At 31.9% G+C, this 19,824-nt stretch overlaps 2 protein-coding genes across 9 annotated transcripts; both read left to right on the top strand.

The window, feature by feature from the left end:
- Nucleotides 1-671: 671 nt before the first annotated feature.
- Nucleotides 672-13,337, top strand: LOC107421729 (histone-lysine N-methyltransferase ASHH1). Of its 8 annotated transcripts, none has more exons than XM_060817370.1 (12): nt 672-747; nt 2,991-3,064; nt 6,164-6,250; nt 6,567-6,631; nt 7,592-7,748; nt 8,827-8,913; nt 9,282-9,366; nt 9,444-9,537; nt 9,667-9,865; nt 10,081-10,115; nt 11,044-11,491; nt 12,409-13,337. In XM_060817370.1, exons 3-12 carry the CDS (start codon nt 6,203-6,205, stop codon nt 12,676-12,678), a joined length of 1,488 nt encoding a protein of 495 aa, XP_060673353.1. In that variant the 5' UTR covers nt 672-747; nt 2,991-3,064; nt 6,164-6,202; the 3' UTR covers nt 12,679-13,337. The 8 variants fall into 8 exon arrangements, with proteins under 8 accessions (XP_060673353.1, XP_015886516.3, XP_015886515.3 ...); XM_048475884.2 differs by lacking the exon at nt 672-747 and adding an exon at nt 4,288-4,370 and having other exon boundaries at nt 2,927-3,064; nt 6,567-6,592; XM_025074514.3 differs by lacking the exon at nt 672-747 and adding an exon at nt 4,288-4,370 and having other exon boundaries at nt 2,927-3,064.
- Nucleotides 13,338-14,719: 1,382 nt separating this feature from the next.
- Nucleotides 14,720-16,418, top strand: LOC107421722 (phytosulfokine receptor 2). The gene has a single exon (XM_016031019.4). The coding sequence runs from the start codon at nt 15,106-15,108 to the stop codon at nt 16,249-16,251; it is 1,146 nt and encodes a 381-aa protein (XP_015886505.3). The 5' UTR covers nt 14,720-15,105; the 3' UTR covers nt 16,252-16,418.
- Nucleotides 16,419-19,824: the final 3,406 nt, after the last annotated feature.

Here is a 19,824-nt window from a genome sequence, read left to right as displayed (position 1 = left end):
ACAGAGCAATATTGCTAAAAATTGATAATAAATTTTGTGATAAATTCTATAGAATGAGAACATCCTTTAAAAATTTAATGAGAAAGTTTCTTTCAAAAAAACTTAGACGCTCGGAGTTTAATAAAAATTAAGAATTTGTTGATTTCATTACCTTGATTGAGTATGATTTATCAAGGTATAAATTAGTATTGTTTATGAGTTGGTTACTGTATTAATTTTATTATTATTATTACGATATTTTTTTCTAATATATAATACTAATAATGTAATAATATATTTATCTGTTAGCAAGGACTTTAAAAACTTTTGCTTGCATCCATTAGTTCAATCCACTACCTGCATGGTACATCAATCTCCATGGTCTATAGAAAATAGATTGGTTTCCCACTTATGATAAACAAATCTCATGTTTGAATACGCTCATTCAAAAGATCAATACATTTATAGAAATAAAGAATCACAGAAATTACAACTCAAGAAAGGATAACATAATATTTGTACGGAATACAATTTTACACTGGCCAAAGGAATTAAAATCAATTTCTAAATTGGTATGTTGTTTCATCATTTAAAAGTTTCAATAATTAAAAATAAAATAAAATAATCATATGGCATTCTGTTCTTGTAGAATCAAATTACAATGGAATAGACTATGGAAAAATATTTCACAAATGTAATAGTTGATGCATTATTGGCAATCGGTAACAATGGTATTCAAATAGATCCTTTCAACAAGTTGAAGCAAAGGTAAATTTTGTATTATTGATTTTTGATTCTAGCTTAAGTAAAAATCATTTCAAATGTTTCTTTATGAGAATTATTTTTGGTCTTTTTCTGCTAGGATTTAGAATTGCTAGATTATAGTGATAGTCATAAAAAATAGAAAATATAACTAAAAACATGCAATGATAATACGTCGATGTAGTGATAATACCAGTATTATCAAACATCGTGTGAGACAAATTAATAATACTTCTCACTGTAAACAAAACATAAAACCGAGCCATCGTATCATAAAAAATAGAAGATATAACTAAAAGAAGATGCAATGATAATTAGTCAATGCAGTGGTAACATCCACATTATTAAACATCATATAAGTCGAATTAATAATACTTCACACTACAAATAAAATACAAAATCAAGCCATCGCATAAGATAAATAGTTTTACAATTTAAAATAATTAAGAGTATATATATATATATATTTACTTTAACTCGTTGAGAAAATCCCTTTTAATGTTATTGCTAGTAAATGTAAAAAATAAATCTACACTGCTTCCAGAAAATATGCATCTATCTTTTTTTCCACTCATTTTGGATAGTGTAAAGTTGAATTTCTTTAAAAAAAAAAGAAAAAAAGAAATGAAGTTATCCCTTTTTATTTGTTAGTTTCTTTTGTAATTATTCATTTCTTCAAACATTTTACAGTTTAAAATGATATTTTTAATATAACTTTAAATAATGTCGTCAATAAAGTCGATTTGTTCTTTTCAATTGGAAAACAAATTCATTCTTGTATAGATAATGTAAATTAGGGTACCAAACAGCTCATAAATTGAATTTTTCATTAATGGTAAGCAACAATAGATGGAAATAAAGCACTTTTAAATCTTAATTACACAAAAATCTATAATTAAGATATTAATAATTATATATCAGAAAAATAACAAAGCTAATATAATGAGAGAAAGATTTTCACATTAACTTATCGAAATCTATTAACTTCAAAAAGTTTTTCAAATTTAGATATTATACTTGGATGTAATTCTTAACAGATGAGAATATTTTGCTAGATGTTCTTACGTAGAACTTGTTTTTAATTTTCAGCAATTTTGCTTTACCATAGGAAATTCCAATGTCTTTGGGCAATAAAGATGTTGAGATAAACTTTGAAGTTCCAATTGATATATGATTTGTAAAAAATAATTTTGATAATATAAATGTGATAACCAAAATGACATTACCATATCAGTTTATAAGTAAGATGAATTTAATTATTATATAAATACAATAACATTCAATAACACATCCCCAACTGCTGAATTTATATGATTTGAAAAAACATGATTTGTATGATATACACGCAACAGAAAAAATAAAAATAAAAATAATATCTATAATATAAATCGATTTTTAAAATAACTTAATATATAATTATATAAATTAATAATTAACATGAATTGAATTATTATATAAAATAACAAATTTATTAACATTAAAAGTCAAAAACCGAACCAGTAAATGAGTTGATATATATATATATAGTTTTAATTTGATATTTTTGGCATTTTAATTTAGTCCAAACAATATTATTTATTATTATTTTTTTTATTACAAGAGTACCATCAAAAAGTTGACTAACAATGCAAAATTTACTTTTTCCATTTTAGAGTAGTCATTAATTCATGAAAAAGGTTTTAGGAATTAAGGTGTTACCATTATAATGTGATTTTTAAAAATATTTATTTCTCCATAAATATTAAGCTCTCTACTTTTATTAGTTAAGATTTTGCTTTTTCAACATATATGAGGCAAAATATGGAAAATATTATTGTACATTTTCCGTTTTGAGACCGAACGTGTGATGATGCAATCGAAGCAACAATGTAATAATTCCACTCAAATAAAAAACATATATTTTTCTTATTAAATATTTTACAATCTAGTGCACCATATCCCAAGAGAAAATTGCTCATTTCTATCCCATCTTAAAAAATCATGTTTATTTTATTGTTATTTCTATCAAAACAAAAAATTCATTTTTGAAAATAATCAATCTTTATTTTTTTGTATAAAAAAATAAAAAAATAGAAAGAATATCTAAAATTTATTATTTTTTTAAAAAAGAACTAATGGGCTTGGGTCGACTAATGGGCTGCCCTCGAAGGCAAAAGGGAAGCAATCACGTTCGAGAGGGAGAGAGAGAGAGAGAGAGAGAGTGAATAGGGTTGGGGTTTTTATTTTTATTTTTTTGAAATGTGGTGAAGATGAACGAGAACAAGCTCCAAATCTTCGGCTCTTTACCCGCATAGTTGTGAAGAGGAAGCGATAAGGAAGTAATGTAAGTTTCTCGTTTTGTTTTCGTTAGTTTGGATCTTGTACTGTTTTCCTGGCGCCTGGATTTGTTAGCTTTTGTGGGAAATTAGTGGGTTTATTTTTATTTTTATTTTTATGTTTTGTAAGGGTTGGAAGCTTAGATTGGTTATGAAATTAGGTTTTTAGGTAATTTGTTGTTACTCTTCTGCTTGTTTCTCAGAGAAATGGAGTAAAAGAGGGCAAAACAGTTCTTGGGCTTTTATTGGTTTATGGCTTTTGGTAAATACCAAATTAAGTTATTGGCTTAATTGAGGTTTCTTTTTTTTTTTTTTTTTTTGGGTGAATTGGTTGTTGGTGTGGTTGTTGTCAGTGAAGGATCATTTCAAGCTTCGAATTTTTACTTCTCTTGCATGTTTTTTACATTCTCAGCATCTCGGATTAATGGACTAGCCGGAGATTTTAGGTTCTAGTCTTTATTCTCTTGTATCCTTAGGATGTTTGCAATAGTTTTTAAACAAATTTGGGTTCATGTTGTTTTTGTGTGGTACCCATTTTCTATTTTCTGCTACTGGAAATGGAAGAAGAGCTGAATAGGAAAGCATGTTTAGAGTTACTTAAGTAGTATAAGCAAAATAATTGCGCTAGGCGTTATTGGGTTGATTCTGTTGATGTGGTTATAAGTGAGAAAATTTAAAGCTTGAAATCCTAATTGCTTTTGTATATGCTATATGTTAGCAAAATATTTGTTATGCTGAAAGATCTATTGTTTGTGATTTTGAGTATTTGTAACTTGTAAGCTTGTAATGTGTAAATCTTGTGGAAGTCAGTTGGTCCATGGCATATTTGAATGATTGTTGGTGTTAAGTCAATCTTGATGGCCAGGCTGTAGAATTATTTCAAGAGTCAACGTAGCATACTTCTTCTTCTTGTTGACTCAACATAGTTTACTTTGTACAATTAACATTCACTTTTGGTTTCTAGCATCAAAGTGTGTACTCACATGCTGCCATCACATGTTTGGAAACAACTCTTGAAGTAAGATGCCATTGGAAACTGGCTGTCTCTGCTTGTTCTCTGTCATTCACTTACATTTCCACTATATTGGATTTGACCTTATGTTGTATGTTTAAAATTTCATTTATCCTGTCTGGTTATTGATGCGTGTTAGAATAGGCTTTGGACTACAGCATTAAACACTATACATATCCTGCATGGTACTAGGATATTTCAATGCTATTAGTGTTGCAGTGGGGAAGCATGAACCTTTTGGCATATTCATAGGGAGAGTAGTTTAGAAAATTCTATTTTGCATGAAGTCCTTGCATGTACAGGTACTTCTTGTGCCACATGATATTTATATCTTTTTATATATATATTTTTTTTCATAATTTTTATGTTGTTTTATGCAATGGAAAATTTTGACTGTTTTGGATCTTCAATATTTTTGTTTGTATTTTTTGGTTAATATTTGTATTGGTAGGCAATGTTTTTGGTGCTCTGTCTATTATGGGTTCAATAGGTCAGCAGATTCTTCTTCTTGAATTGTTTTCAGTCCTTTGTTGAATTGTAGGCTCATTTGCTTTAGAATCATTACATGTGTTTTGATAATGGTACAAAGATGTGGGAGATGGGTTGAATAATATATTAGTAATAATCATTTTGGAGTATCATAGAGAAGAGAGTGTTATAGGATTATATTACTAGATAAGTTGAAGGCCACTGATACCAGTTGGACTACCATTGGGAAAGCAGGGTATAGTTGAAGGAAGGGAGGGACTTGGTATGGTTGAAGGTCACTGATATCAGTTCAACTACCATTAGGTCAGCAAGGCGTAGTAGTTAGCATAAAATGTTTTCTTTACTTACAATTATTGTTGTTGTTGCTGTTGTTGTTATTTTTCCTTTTGGGATAAAATCTTTCAAGTATAATGGATTTTTATTGGTCTTTGAGCTTTTCAAATACTTGCGTTGTTATAAATATGTGTTCTTTCTTAAGCCAGTTGTTTTGGAGTTTTGTATGTTAATCATCTTTGTGATATTAAGTTTTAGTTTCTTTTGTTTCCATGTTAACCTTTGCTATGATTACCTAGAGCATGCTTAATGCTTGGTAATGTCTTGAAAACTGAACTGAAATAATTAATAGATATTTATAATTTGGATTAAATGAAAGAGTACATAAGTTAATATGGAAAAAGTAAGTGGGCTTCCAGCAAGATAAATATACATGTTTTCAAGCTTTCTTTGACCATATTATGAGGATTTAGTCTGGACAAAGCTGCATGTTCCATTCGTCAGTGATAGTACCTCTATGAACTTTACCATTTAAAATTCATTTAATGCAGCTTGCAACTGGTCCACTATTGTTTTCAGTGAGCATCTGTCAAACAGTTTAATATTTTAAATGCTTGCTTTAGAATTTGGGGTTTGCATGCTTGGTATATGTATATAGAACTCTCAACAATGCACAAAACTTTCATGGATACAAATTCCCCTAGACTGCATAGAGATAAATTCATGTTCAGTTTGATTCTTCCACTTTTAGTGATATTTTGTGCCTCCTTATATCCTTTATTAGAGTTTAGGGAACAAACAAGCTCATAACAAAACTTTTTTTTGGTCCTCTTATATGTGATTTTTGTCCACATGGAGATTGTTTTCTCATTCTTGTAGTTTGAATTGTACTTGGACCATGGATTTACTTTATTGCATGATTTTGAAAGAAGATCTTCTTGTGCAATAGGGTCCCAGACCTGATCATTGTGGTTTTCGTAGGTGTATTTTACAAAAATAGTGTTGCAAGTTTCAAGTAGGGTATTTAACCAATAGTTGTGGATACATAACGGTCAAGGGCATTTTTCTTTATAAATTAAGTCGTAATTAGTTAGTTTGCATATGCTATTTGCTTCTCCTGGGCTTGTGGTTAAATTTTATTTTTCTGTTGGTCTATAAATATATGCTCATTAAAACATGTATTAAAGTCTTAGTGATACTGTGAATCCTGAAATCTGTTTCTTAAAAATGGTTAGCTTATAGGATTACATGGACCATTGTGGTGGTTGCTGCCAGAAAATCCCAAACTTTTCCAACTAAGATTGAAACATTTTATTTATTTTTTCTCAAATAGATTTGAAGAATGTGGATATCGAACTCGTTGTCATGACTCATGGCCAGAGATGAAGACTCTTCACCCTTGGAGATGAAAATTTTCTCGGTAAGTCAAAAAAATTTCCAGGAAAATCCACCATTTTTTTGGGTTGGATTTCCCAATGACATTAGGAAAATGCTGCCAATAAGTCCAAAAAATATCGGGGAAGAATTTATCTTTTTTTCCCATGTCGGTATTGGTGTTATCCATACACAGATGTTATGGAATATATATTAATTTGATGAATATTTTTATTGTTTGTATGTATACAAACTAGAAATGTCTTATTGCTTCTGTGTAATTATCTTTGTTTCTATCTGATAGTTATAAAATCTGTGCAAGTTAAGTAACGAGAACAACTTCTCTGATTTTCTGTTTGTAGGATCAAAATTCTGAAGAACTGCCACAGTATGTAAATATCAGTCAAAATGATTTCTCATATAGAAAGTAAGGACTTTTGGTTTTTTGTTTTTCTGGTGTTTTTCTTGGTCCAGTTTATACTGACCAAGAGAAGTAAACTTTTTTGAAAATTGTGTCTATGATGCCATCACTTGGAGGGATTGCAAGCTGTGATGCCATCACTTGGAGGGATTGCAAGTATTTGAATTTATAAAAACAAAATTTTACCATTGGAGTTAATGTTATCCATTAAGGATCCAATAATATTCTGTAGGAAATGATATGAAACTTGGTGCTTACTGTTATGGGTGTATATTGGAGTTATGCTAAAACTTATTGAGCTTTTCCTAATTAAGACAGTCACAGAACATTTCGGTTATTTGTTTTAGTTATTAGACTTGGATGTCGTGGGCTTGGAGTTAATGGCTTCTGAATGCATGGATCTTTCATGTTTTTGTAACTTGAGAAACTCCGGTTGATGGAAAATGGTTACTGTTAATGGTTTATTTATATTTAGCACGACGATCTAATTATTTTATTTTCAATACAAAAGATATAGAATCCTTCCCTTTTGTTAAGAAAAAAATACCAGTTGATAATCCTGTGAGATCCCATTGCTTAACTTTTCTTATAGATAGGCTTTCTAACAACTATTTCTAACTAGGGTTGATTAGAAAAATAATCCCCCTATTTTGGGCTGTATAACAGTAAGGTCCCTAAATATATATATATTTTTCAAGCAATCGTACCCCTGCATCATGACATAGTGTCCAGTAAATCATTATGTTTGCTTTTCAATTAGAGGTGGACAGAATTGATGGTCTAAAGTGCACATAGGCAGCCTACATGGACAATATTTGCTTGAATTGAAGTTTTTGTGGAAATAAAATTGGTCCGAGAAAAAAAAGAACATCTGTTCATATTAGCATTTTGTGGTTTGTTGTTTTTACCGATTTACTCATTATGTCTGATTCTTTTGTCATTTGTCTTTTCCTATTCTTGTTGAAGACATAGGAAGCAGAAGGAAGAGGATTTTGCTATATGTGAATGCAAATATGATATAAATAATCCAGACAGTGCATGCGGAGAAAGGTGCTTGAATGTACTAACCAGCACAGAGTGCACACCTGGCTTTTGTCCTTGTGGTGCCGATTGCAAAAATCAGGTAGATTGGTTTTCTGCTATCTCTCTCTATCTCCATGTATTTCCTCTCAGCACAAAGTGCTCATCTTTTCCAGTTTTTTAGCATATGTTAGTATTTGTGGTGCAAAATTATTTATGCTTTATTTTGAACAGAATTTGTAGAACATGTTTCTTACTTAATAGATCCTTTCGTTGGTTTACAGTTGACTTGCATTTGTCTTCACCTTCACCCTTTCTTATGGTCTTGTGATTTTCATTACCATTTTTATAATAGCTATAAGTTTGTTAATTATCTCATGAATTTTTACCATACCTCCTAATTTGGCTACTTCATGATTTAAAAATATTCATTTATATAACATAGCAGCCATCTGCCCTCTTGTTGCTCACTGCTCACTCATTGTGTGTCTGGATTTACTTATTCTGTATGAGAACTGTGTTTCTGGAAATATCTGCAACTAGGTTCTTTTAGGATTCGAAGGCTATTTTAAGAATAAAGGTTGTGGAAAAGATGTGATAAGATTGGCTTGAATTTCTGGAACCAAGGTGACAAGAAGCAGAAGAAAGTTGGGATTGGTTTTGATGCTTATTTAAAATCAGAAAATGTAGAGGGATGGGATTGTTTTGTGCAGGTAGTTATTGGGTATTTTAGGTAGACTTTGTAGTGAAGTTTCTGTATTTCTGGATGAGGAAGAAAGAATATGGAGAAAAAGACATGTTTTGACCTCGAGCTTGGTGGTTGGGTATGTTGGCGAGATGTGAGGCCATGCGCATCTCTCAGATGGTTTCTATCGTTTAGGTGCTTTTTGTGTAGTTCACTAAAACCTTCCCCTTACTTGAGGAAGCCACCAGAATCTGATGAAGAGAGAAGATTTTTGGTGTGTTTTTTTGTGTGCATGTGTGTGTGTTTATTGTGATTATGTTTTGTTTTGTTTTTTTGTTTTCTTTTTCCACTACACTGCTTGTGCTATGCTTTGAAAATCTTCTTTTAGTATGATTTTCTTTTACAAATGTATTAGGAAGTTGGAACCTCTTCCTGAATAAATGTTGTTAAACTGTCATGGATCCTTCTTTTAATTTCTCACTCATACTGTCAATAGAGATTTCAGAAATGTCAATATGCGAAGACAAAGTTGTTTAAAACTGAAGGCCGTGGATGGGGTCTTTTAGCCGATGAGAATATAAAGGTGATGGTCTACAAAACATGGATATTTACAATTTATAAAATGATAATAAAGTGGTTGCGTTTTTCTCCTTATGGTGTATATATTTCTGAAATATACAAATCTTGTATGGTGTCAGTTTGTAATGTATTTTGACATTAGTTTGTAATGTATTTTTGACATTTAAATAAATAAGATTTGGTTGCATCTGGTTTGTTGAACTTTGCTTTTGTTTCTTTGTTTTTGAGGATTTCTCATTCTATCTTTTTAATGTTTTTTCTTTAATGAAGTGAAGTTACCTTGTTTATTAGTGGAATTAAATTGTTGATTATTATTTTTCAGTTAGCCATTTTGGGAAAATAATAATAATAATAATATTGATTATAATGCAGGCAGGAAAATTTATTATTGAATACTGTGGAGAAGTTATATCGTGGAAAGAAGCAAAGAGAAGATCTCAAGCCTATGAAATTCAAGGTGGAATATAGAGTTATAAAAAAACTGCCTGAATTACTTCTGATATGAGGTTCAATATTTTTTGTGGCTTGTTGCAGGTCTCAAGGATGCATTTATCATTTCTCTCAATGCCTCGGAATCCATTGATGCCACTAAAAAGGGAAGCCTTGCTAGGTTTATAAATCATTCATGGTGAGCCATTTGTGGCAGAGTTTTAATTGAGGAAGAAATAAGAAACTAGTAACAAAAATGAATTGCTGTATCTTTTATTATTTTTGTTGCAAAAAGTAAATCACCTAATCTATTTTTCATTGTGTTAAGCCAACCAAATTGTGAGACGAGGAAGTGGAATGTGTTGGGTGAAATTAGGGTTGGGATATTTGCAAAGCAAGATATACCTATTGGAACCGAATTGGGATATGACTACAACTTTGAATGGTATGGTGGAGCCAAGGTACGTTGCCTGTGTGGTGCAACCAGCTGTTCTGGATTTCTGGGGGCTAAATCCCGTGGTTTTCAGGTAATCTTCATTGATGTTTTTTAAAATTTCCATGGAATTTTTTTATGGTAATAACTTTGGTTTTCAGCTATGATCACATTGTGTTCATTGAACTTTTTAAAATTTCCAAGGAAATTTTTGTTGAATTTGGATAGATTTTGTTTAAATTTATATACTTTGTTTTCTCTATTATCATTTTTTAATTGTGTTATGGAACTTCTTCTGTTCTTAAACAGGAGGATACTTACTTATGGGAAGATGATGATGACAGGTATATTTGTACGTATATTATATGGTGTATTTATATCCAAATTTAAGTTTTGTATCTCTTCTGAGTTGGTGGTGACTTGCTCTCTAGGCTGCTAGTTTTTTGTTCATCTTGGCCTTTTGTACACATGCAGTGTGTTATACATTTTGGATGTTGTGTGTGAGATTGAACAACTGCATGTTGTACAAGATGCTTCTAGTTTGTCTTATGGCATTTTGTATATTCTATCATGTTGCTCATCTTCATTATTTGGCACACTAGTTTGCTTCATTTACTACAGTTGGGACTTGGAACTTGACTCATCTTTGCTCTAATACTTTTCTTCCTTTCACTCTGCTATTACTTATAGACCAAGATGGTTTAAATGGTCCTTAAGGCATCATCCCATTTTGATTTCACATGATTCTAGTTGTAAGAAAAAATCATTTCCCTCTAAATGCATATAAAAGATGCCATTACATCAAGAGGAAAGGAAAAAAGAGAGATTATTTGGCATGATAGGAAATAAAAAGTGTTGGTATACATAAGAAAGCAAAAACTTCGTATAGTCTGCTATTTTGCTCAATCACAAAACCAAAAATTTGGGAACATTCAGGTAACATTATGGGTTAAGTAAAAGATAAAAAAAAAATAAAAAAATAATTTATACTACATAAATTGTGCTTATTTAAATTTATCATTTTTGAGGCGCCTATGGTTATGATTTAGATGTCACTTGTTTGGTTGTTGCAGTGTGTATATGCATGTACTTATGCACTATAATTATTGTTATTATTATTAGAACGTACGGTAGGTATGCACTTGCTATATGATTATCTGATAAAATGATAGTTGTAGATGTGCACTTTTCTCATGGTTTCATCTGATTATATGCATTTCGCATTTTTTTCCCACCCATTGCATTTATTTCTAATGGCCTGCATGGTTACAGGTACTCAGTTGAGAAAATTCCACTGTATGATTCTGCTGAGGATGAACCTTCCACTAGGCTCTTAAAATGTTTGGGCTCAAATCCTGAATTTAACATTGATGGGATGCTAATGGATGTGAAAGTGGGTTCTGCGCAACAGTTGTTATCTACTTCTTTTGTTGTTCAGTCACTTGAATCAGTTCCAATGGAGGGGATACTCATCAACGAACTAAAAGCTGAAGTGAATGACAGTAAAATGTATCCACAGGATACTCAACAGACCTTTTCACAAAAGAATGCAATGATATCCCGTATCCGAAGTAATACTGCTGGATCCATTTCCAAGAAAAGGTCAAAACAGTATTCTAATGGAAAGTTTAAAAATGTAGTACAAAAGCAGGTGGACGTAAAGGCTGCTGCTTTACTATTGTCATCGAAAGAAGCACAGGAGGAAGTTTTAAGATATGAGGTATTAACTGCTTTTTTAGCTTTAGATCTCATATGTTTCCTGTTTAAGCTTTGCTAGGATAGCTTTTGGTAATTGTCAATGGATGGTGGTTTCCACTTCAATAGGCACAATGAAAGATACTATTCTTAGCAGATGGAGTATGAAAGTAACTTTATCTTTAAAAAAAACAAAAGAGGAAAAAGGAACAAATAATACTTATGCTTGTACAGGGAAAAATTATTAGAGAAAGATAGCTGACACATTTATATCATTGGATAATGAAATTTTTTGCAGAAGTGTCTAGTATATGATTCATGATTGTACTACTAGACTTTTTACTTGAAATTCTTCTGCTGAGTTTTCTAGTTAAAAAATAGGCACTCAATTTCTCAAGTAGCTTGCTTTGTCTTCCCCTTCTCAATGTCTCTTCGAGCAAACATTCTTTTCCTTTGAATTGACATTGTGGGTCTCTCTCTCTCTCTCTCTCTCTAGACATTATTATTATCAAGCGGATGGATATTTTATCTAAATGCTCGTCTGCCATGCCCAGCATACGACATATTTTGTAATATCAATTTGGGAAGATAGTCAAGCCATAAGGGTTTGTGTTGTATCACATTTTACAACCAACCAGCTTTGTTTTGTCACACTGATGTTAGCAGAAATCCTATAGAGGCATTTTGTTAGGGAATGTGTATGTATTTTTTTCTTCCATCTCCCCTCTTTTCTTTCTTTTTTTTTTTTTTTTTTTTTTTTTTTTTTTTTTTCTAGTCCTACATTGGATGAGTTCTCTATTCAACCATATCAAAAAATTGCTGTCATTCCTTTTGTGCATGTGTTGGAACATCATTCTTAAAATAACCTCATGATTAATAAACTAGCTGGTCTCTAATTTCATATTATCTAGTTGATGTTGAAAACTTTGATTTACTTCGCAGGAACTGAAGAATGATGCTGCCTCTCATCTCAAATCATTATACGATGAGATTAGACCTGCCATTGAAGAACATGAAAGGGACAGCCAAGACAGTGTGGCTACAAGTGTTGCAGAGAAGTGGATAGAAGCCTGCTGCTTGAAACTGAAGGCAGAATTTGACCTTCATTCTTCCATTATCAAAAATATTGCATGCACCCCTGGAACGAGCTGTGGCCAAGCGAAACCCTCTGTCGACGACAATGAAACTGATATAAAATTCTTGACCAATTGATTTTTCTTCAACAGGTAATTCATTTTCTTAGAAATATGGAGCCTTAGAATGTGTAGATTGAAGAGACAAAGAAAGGGGGGGAAAAAAAGAAAAAAAGAAAAAAAGTAGATCACTAAACTTTAATTGGTTAGACGTTAGACTTAGAATTGATGCCAATTTTACTGGTTTACTTTAGGGTGGGTGCACATGGGAACTTTTGTCCTATAGTTCTTACATTTTCATATTAAGGTACACATCGTATATTTGCAATGTCTTAAAAACAATAAAATAAGCGTATTAGCGGGTCCCAAGCAAAAGTTTTGAGAGTTAATCCCCCTTTCCAATGTAAAAGTGGTCACCTATAGTTGTGATTGATGAAGAATTTGATAGCATATCCATCATTATTATCTAAACCTCCTTGTAACATTTTGTTATTTTAAGAAGTGTTTTTAGATTCAGTTGTAGAGATTCTGTTATCTACTAAATTCTATGAAGCTTACATTTATGGAGGGAGTGGAATGGCCTGGTCGTCGAACTTTCAAACCGTAAGGCCAGTAGGCCAGTCATGTACTAGCCTGCTAAAGCAAACCGTGTGGGTCCACTTCATGTCTCCAGTTGCATCCATTTTCTTTTCATATGTTGCTTTTTTCAATCAAGCTGTTTTTGTTCCTGTTTTCAAAGCTAGAGCTTTCCTTGGCAGGGCACTTTTAATTTTTTAAAAAATATATGTTATAGGCTAAATTGCTTAATAGCTCCTTCTATTTTTGTAAATTTACATATATATGTTTTTTTTTTATTATTATTATTATTAATTTTGAAATACACAATTTAACCCCTTTATATTTTGATTTTGTTTCAATTTAACTCTAATGATGTAGAAACAGTTAAACGTGACAAGATTAGACTTCGAAAGTATTATTTTGAAAAATATCTTATGGTTTTGACTGGCTGTTGATTACTGTTAGAGACAAACGGACAGAGAGGGTGGCGCGGTGGGGTTGGTGGGATAAAAGTAAGAAAATTCTTTATTATTTATTTATTTACTTTGGCTGGGAGGATAAAAGTAAGAAAATTCATTACAAGGATAGTGAAGAAAATATCGTTCTGTAGCAAACGGGTCAAACAAAGTGGCCCAATTGATAAGTTAACCCAATCGATAAAATACAGTGTCTGTACATACTGCATTTAAGTTGAAGGCACATGGTGAGTGGGACAACTTACGAATACTTGCAAAGCGTGACTGTCAGTCCTTTTTTTGGTGATGTGAGTACTTACAAGTATGATATATATATATATGAAACATAAATCTTGTATAGTTTTAATAATTTTTATATTTTATAAGAATTACATAGGCAAGCTCGGGTTAGCATTTGAGTACAGGGATATTTCAAAAGCTATAGATTATATCTGTTTTGGAAATATATATATATATATATATATATATATATATATATATATAGAATAATTCTATAGTATGGATCATCTGCATGAGGATTGTATTCAAAATTGATGTTTTTTTTTAAAAAAAATATTAATTTTGTATACTGTAAAATTGATATTTTTTTTAAAAAATATTGATTTTGAATATGATCTGCTTACAAATGGTCTATAATGTAAAAGTCCTTTACATATATAGTACATCCTAATATAGTATTTATCATAGAACTTCCAAATCTGAAGGTCATTTTTTTTTTAATAAAAAAAATTATATAAAAATAAAAAAGTTAGTATATTAATCTTCATTTCCGATTCAAATTAGTGGTTGAATGAGTCTTAGGTTTTGCCATCGTATGTGCATCAACTGACAACTAACCCAATCCAAATTTAATCAGACAACGAAGCTTTTTATATGTAAAAAATTATTGATTTTAAAAATACTCTAATTGTCAAGTGTTCAAATTTCACCTTTTCAATCATGCGAAGACTCCAAATAGACAAATTACATCCTCTCAAAAATCAAAACTCCTGTTATCATTTAGTTTTTAAATTATGCTAAAGAGTTAGACAAAAATTCTGTAAAAAATAAATAAATAAATGAATAAAAGATTAAAAAAGTTAAAACAAAATTATAAAGAGGCACAAAAAAAAGCCAAAAGGACCTAAACAGAAGGTGCATGTAAAAAATACATGAGGTGTAGCACATAGAATTATAATCGTCCTTCGTGTTCTTCCTCTTTACCTCAAATGATAGAAGACGTTGACTCGTACTGAACAAGCATTTTTCTGCTTTTTTCCGAACAACCACTCTTGACCCATTTTCCACGAAACCTCCCCCCAACCCCCAAAAAACCCTTCGTTAATGGCCGCTCTATTATTTTCTTCTTCATTCTCTCAGTCAAACCCACGTCTTTGAATCCCACCTTAAACCCCTTTTCTACACACACACACACACACACACACAGACAGAGACAGAGACAGTTTTCCTCCTTCTCTTCCTTGTTTGTTGCTATGGCGGTGCGCAGTCTCGAAGCCGTTATCGCCGCCATGGTCAGCTTCTTCGTCTTCACCGTCCTCCTCGCCATCGTCTTCCTAGTCTGCAAATCCAGAAAATCCAAATCCCGCTCTTCGGGTCGGACCACCCGTTCCCGGGCAATCCCTAACCCGCCCCTTCTCACCTCCGTCGCCGTCGACGAGAGCGCGTCGTTTGACCCTTCTCTCAGAGTCTCCATGAACGAGATCATCGAAGCCACGAAGAGCTTCTCTCCGGATCTGATCGTAGGCGATGGGAGCTTCGGGTTCGTGTACAAAGCACAGCTCCCCAACGGACCTCTCGTCGCCATCAAAAAGCTCGACCCGGATGCTTTTCAAGGGTTTCGGGAATTTCGGGCGGAGATGGAAACTCTGAGTAAGGTCCAGCATAAGAATTTGGTCCGGATTCTCGGGTACTGCGTTTCGGGTTCGGATCGGATACTGATTTACGAGTTCATCGAGAGGGGTAATTTGGATTTTTGGCTTCACGACTACTCGTCGTCTACGTCGTCGTCGTCGTCGACGACTGAGGGTGGTGGTGATAACGTGTCGGGTTTGCGATTACCGTTATCTTGGGAGACGAGGAATAAGATCATCCGTGGGGTTGCTAATGGGCTTTGCTATTTGCATGGGTTGGATAAGCCCATTATTCATAGGGACATCAAGGCTAGCAATGTGCTGTTGGATTCGGAGTTTGAGGCTCACATTTCGGATTTTGGGCTCGCAAGGATGATCGACTCCTCGCATTCTCACGTGTCGACCCAGTTCGCCGGCACCATGGGTTACATGCCGCCCGAGTATAAGGAAGGGCTAACGGCGGCGACAGTGAAAGCGGACGTTTACAGTTTTGGGGTTTTGATGTTGGAGACTGCCACCGGTAAACGGCCCAATTTGCCTCAAAAGTACGATGGACAAGAAATAATGGGCTGGGTTGAATGGGCTAGAAAAATGGTGGACAATAATCGACAAATGGAAATGGTGGATCAAAATATTTCAAGACAGGGATTGGATGAAGCTAGGGTTAAGGAGTATTTTAGAATTGCATGTATGTGTGTTGATGAGATGTCAAAGAAAAGGCCCACTATGAGCGATGTGGTTCAATTGCTGAAGCAAAATTCCAAGTGAAATTTGTACTTTTCAATCCAATTTTAGAGAATAATAATCGTTGAAAAGTTGTCAATGTATGAAATTATGAAAAGATTAATGTACATAGGGTTATTGAGCCAATATTTATCAAAAAAATGATAAATAGGCATAAGAGTAATAATATACAAGTGCGGACAATTCATTTATATTATTGTGTAGTAGGACTCATATTATAAGTAAAAGCTCTACATTCGTTGCGTTTGGTGGATTTTTGACATGTTAATATTGTTATTATTGAGTTCATCAACACTGTTAAGTTACAGTTTATCAAAAACAAAAAACACTTCAAAGTTTCAATTTCTAAACCTTCTTCTATGAATTTGTCTCTTATATCCAATGTTTCACCCTTAGTTTAAGTCTTTCTTCTTGTAATATGTAACTAGTTTTTTTCAGGTTCACTGGTTGTGTAACAACATCTAAACAAAAATGCAAATTTGACTTTTTCTTTGACTTGCTTGGATTTGTTTTCTTTCTTGATACTGTTTAAGACTATAAGATTTGAGCAATGAATATTTTACTTGTAAACAATTCATTTAGGCATAACCACAAAATAAAATTATCACTTGCAGACGTTTTTAATAGATATAGGCTACTAAATAATGCAACTTCCACATGCTTGGTACAGTCAAATGCAACAACTCAATTTTACTCCATGTTTTTCTATTTCAAACATATGTTAATTGAAATGGAAGATTCAAGCCCACAGTTATTGCCCAAGAAAAAACATTGACAGAAACTGTTTCAAAAGGAACATAATCTCTCATAGTCATTTGGATTACTCGTTTATCCAAATATACTTATTCCTTGAAGTTGAAATTCGAATTGTGAATTCAGCAATTGTAATTCCATATGGGTGAACAATCTTTATAGCGTGCTTATATATAGCAATGCTCAGATTGCTGTATCTTGACTTGATTCGATTCCCAAAAACACCCGCAACAAGATAAAAACTGGAAAAACAAAAAATGGAATAGACGAACACCAAATTATGTAAGTTGTAAGTATTATTATGGTTGCTAATTTGTCACAATTCGAAGCTTACCCTCTTGAATTAGCATCTTGGAGTTGGGCATTTTACCCCTACATTTATATAGCCAGTTGGTACAACATAGGGAACTAGGTAGGCTGCAATAAGAAAGTTAGTACTATTTGGCATAAGGATCAAATGGGGATTCAACTGTTTTCCCAATGCAACATTAGTAACACTCGCAAATGTTGCAAGCTCTTGGATTCAACAATGGCCTTGGAAAACCTTCAACTACACCTTGGATATATCTGCATATCCAATAAAGCATATGCATACTTATTGAGAAAAAAATTCTCAAAAATTGGTGTACCAGATTTTACATGGTCAAACCCAATATATATTTATATATTTAAAAATTCAACAGAAGACATAGAAACCTTAAGTGTCCAACTTCTTGCAATGCAAATTGCGAGATGATATCTCTGGTAATGGATTCCCAAAATAGCCAATTGACCACCAGTGGCAGTTGGACCTCCCTTGGTCAAATTTGAAGCAACATGATACAAACCAACACCCAAAGAACCATACGTAAAGAATTCATCTTCATGATACTCTAAAATTCAGACGGAACGCTAAAAGATCAATGTGAGATTCTAGCACTGCAGAATAAGATTTAGGAATGAGGAGGATTAAGTCAAAAATGGTGGATTTCTTTGGTGTTGATGTAATTCTGCTTGATAGCTACCTACCTTTGTTTTTTGGTGAATAGCTACCCACTTATGTACACAATGTCTAACTCATTAAATTGTAGATAGGTATTATTTTAATAACTAAAATAAAAAAGTTCAACTAACAATATTTTGTCATAAGACAGAAAAGGGAGAAATCTCATCCAAACTTTTGGATTAAAGAATTAAAGCAAGACGGGTTTTGTTAATGGTATTAAATTGCTTAGGTAAGAAATTTTAATCCATCATGGTTTCTTGATATTCTGCTAAGAGTAGCAAGCTAAACCAAAATCCTTGGTGGCTTTCTTATTTCTTCACAAAAGAAATTAATGGAAAATAGGACAGAGAAATATTAGAATTTATATGCCATCATAGCCAAATGGATACATAATAGAAGAATTAAAATGAAGTATGACTTTAAATTTCTACTTTGGAAGCGCATAATAGTATCAAACACAATGATTGCAATTTATATTTTTATAACAATGCTGCTAGATATATCAAAAATAAAAAATAAAAACGGTAGTGTTAGAAAGAATTACCAAATTGTTTACCAATGAAAAATTTACCTTAAAAAAAAAAAAACTTGCCAAATCATGTGGCATAGTATGGTAAATATACTATTAGTTGATATATTCTTAAAATATAAATAAGAATAACTAACATTTTAAGTAAATAGATGAATTAAAAAATAAACTAATTGAATATTATTACAGATAAACAATTTTATTACTCTAATATTACTGTTATTACAAATATTATTGTGTTAAATGGATATATTTTTCAAAATTAAAACTCTAATTTTAGGAATGAGTTACCTAATCCATATATGAAGTCTTGAGATTAAAAAAAAAAAAAAAAAAAAAAAAACTCTCTTTATCAACCTTTAAAATATCAATTGATATGTTTTGAAGTAAGAAACCAATAAAAATCCATATACTCAAATAAATTAATAAACCCAAAACAATATTGTTAAAAAAAAAAAAATGGTTTGGTAAACAAGTTAGTAGGTGTAATAATATAAAGAATAGCCTTTGTTCTTCCTAGGTGATTACTGATGAGTTGATGTTAAGATTAAAATCTGTTTTCAACTTTTCAATCAGAATATCCTTGCGCACTGAATTTTCTCTTTTTTTTTTTTTTTTAATATTTGTGTGGACATTTTTTTTCCTGAAAATATTTGGGCCTTCAATGGTATAAAAGTGTACTTTTCAAGCTCTGCTGAGAATATCTTCAGTAGTTTTATGTGCTCTTGCCTCCCAGTGGTTTTGAAAGCAACTGATTTTCCCATGGCAGTATAGCTTGGGACTTAACAGCTTTTTAAGAATAACACTGTTCTATTTTATTTTATTTTTTTTGGAAAATTTGTTTATGAACAAATAGAGAACACATCTTAAAGCAAAAGGGTAATTTTCAAAATTATCTCTTCCATTTCCAATGGTCCGGGTTTTGGGCCAGATTTGTAGTAAAAATATAAAGCCTTAGCCCCATTCAAGTAGAAAATGGATGAACTCGAGCTAGAGTCATATCGGGCTCGGACTACACTTTTGGATCGAATATTTTTTAGTGAATTTGATCAGATTTTGGGATTTCGAGCTTTTTTAATCTTATTTACCATCATATCATAAGCAGGCAGTGAAGAAAATATCGATGTCGATAAAAATATTGAACGTATGAATTTACAGAAATATCGATGGAAATATCGATAAGATTATGGAAACTGTAAATTTTTAATTTAAAATACAAATTTTGAGATATAAAATAATTAATATAATAAAATAATATAAAAATTCAATAATTAGAGTATAATAATAATAAAATATAATAAAATACTCATCCAATTAAATATATATACTA

The sequence above is a fragment of the Ziziphus jujuba genome, chromosome 5 (genome assembly GCF_031755915.1).
Source record: "Ziziphus jujuba cultivar Dongzao chromosome 5, ASM3175591v1".
Classification (NCBI taxonomy): domain Eukaryota; kingdom Viridiplantae; phylum Streptophyta; class Magnoliopsida; order Rosales; family Rhamnaceae; genus Ziziphus; species Ziziphus jujuba.
Note: the sequence above shows the minus strand (reverse complement) of the source record. Positions and strands in the feature narration are given on the sequence as shown.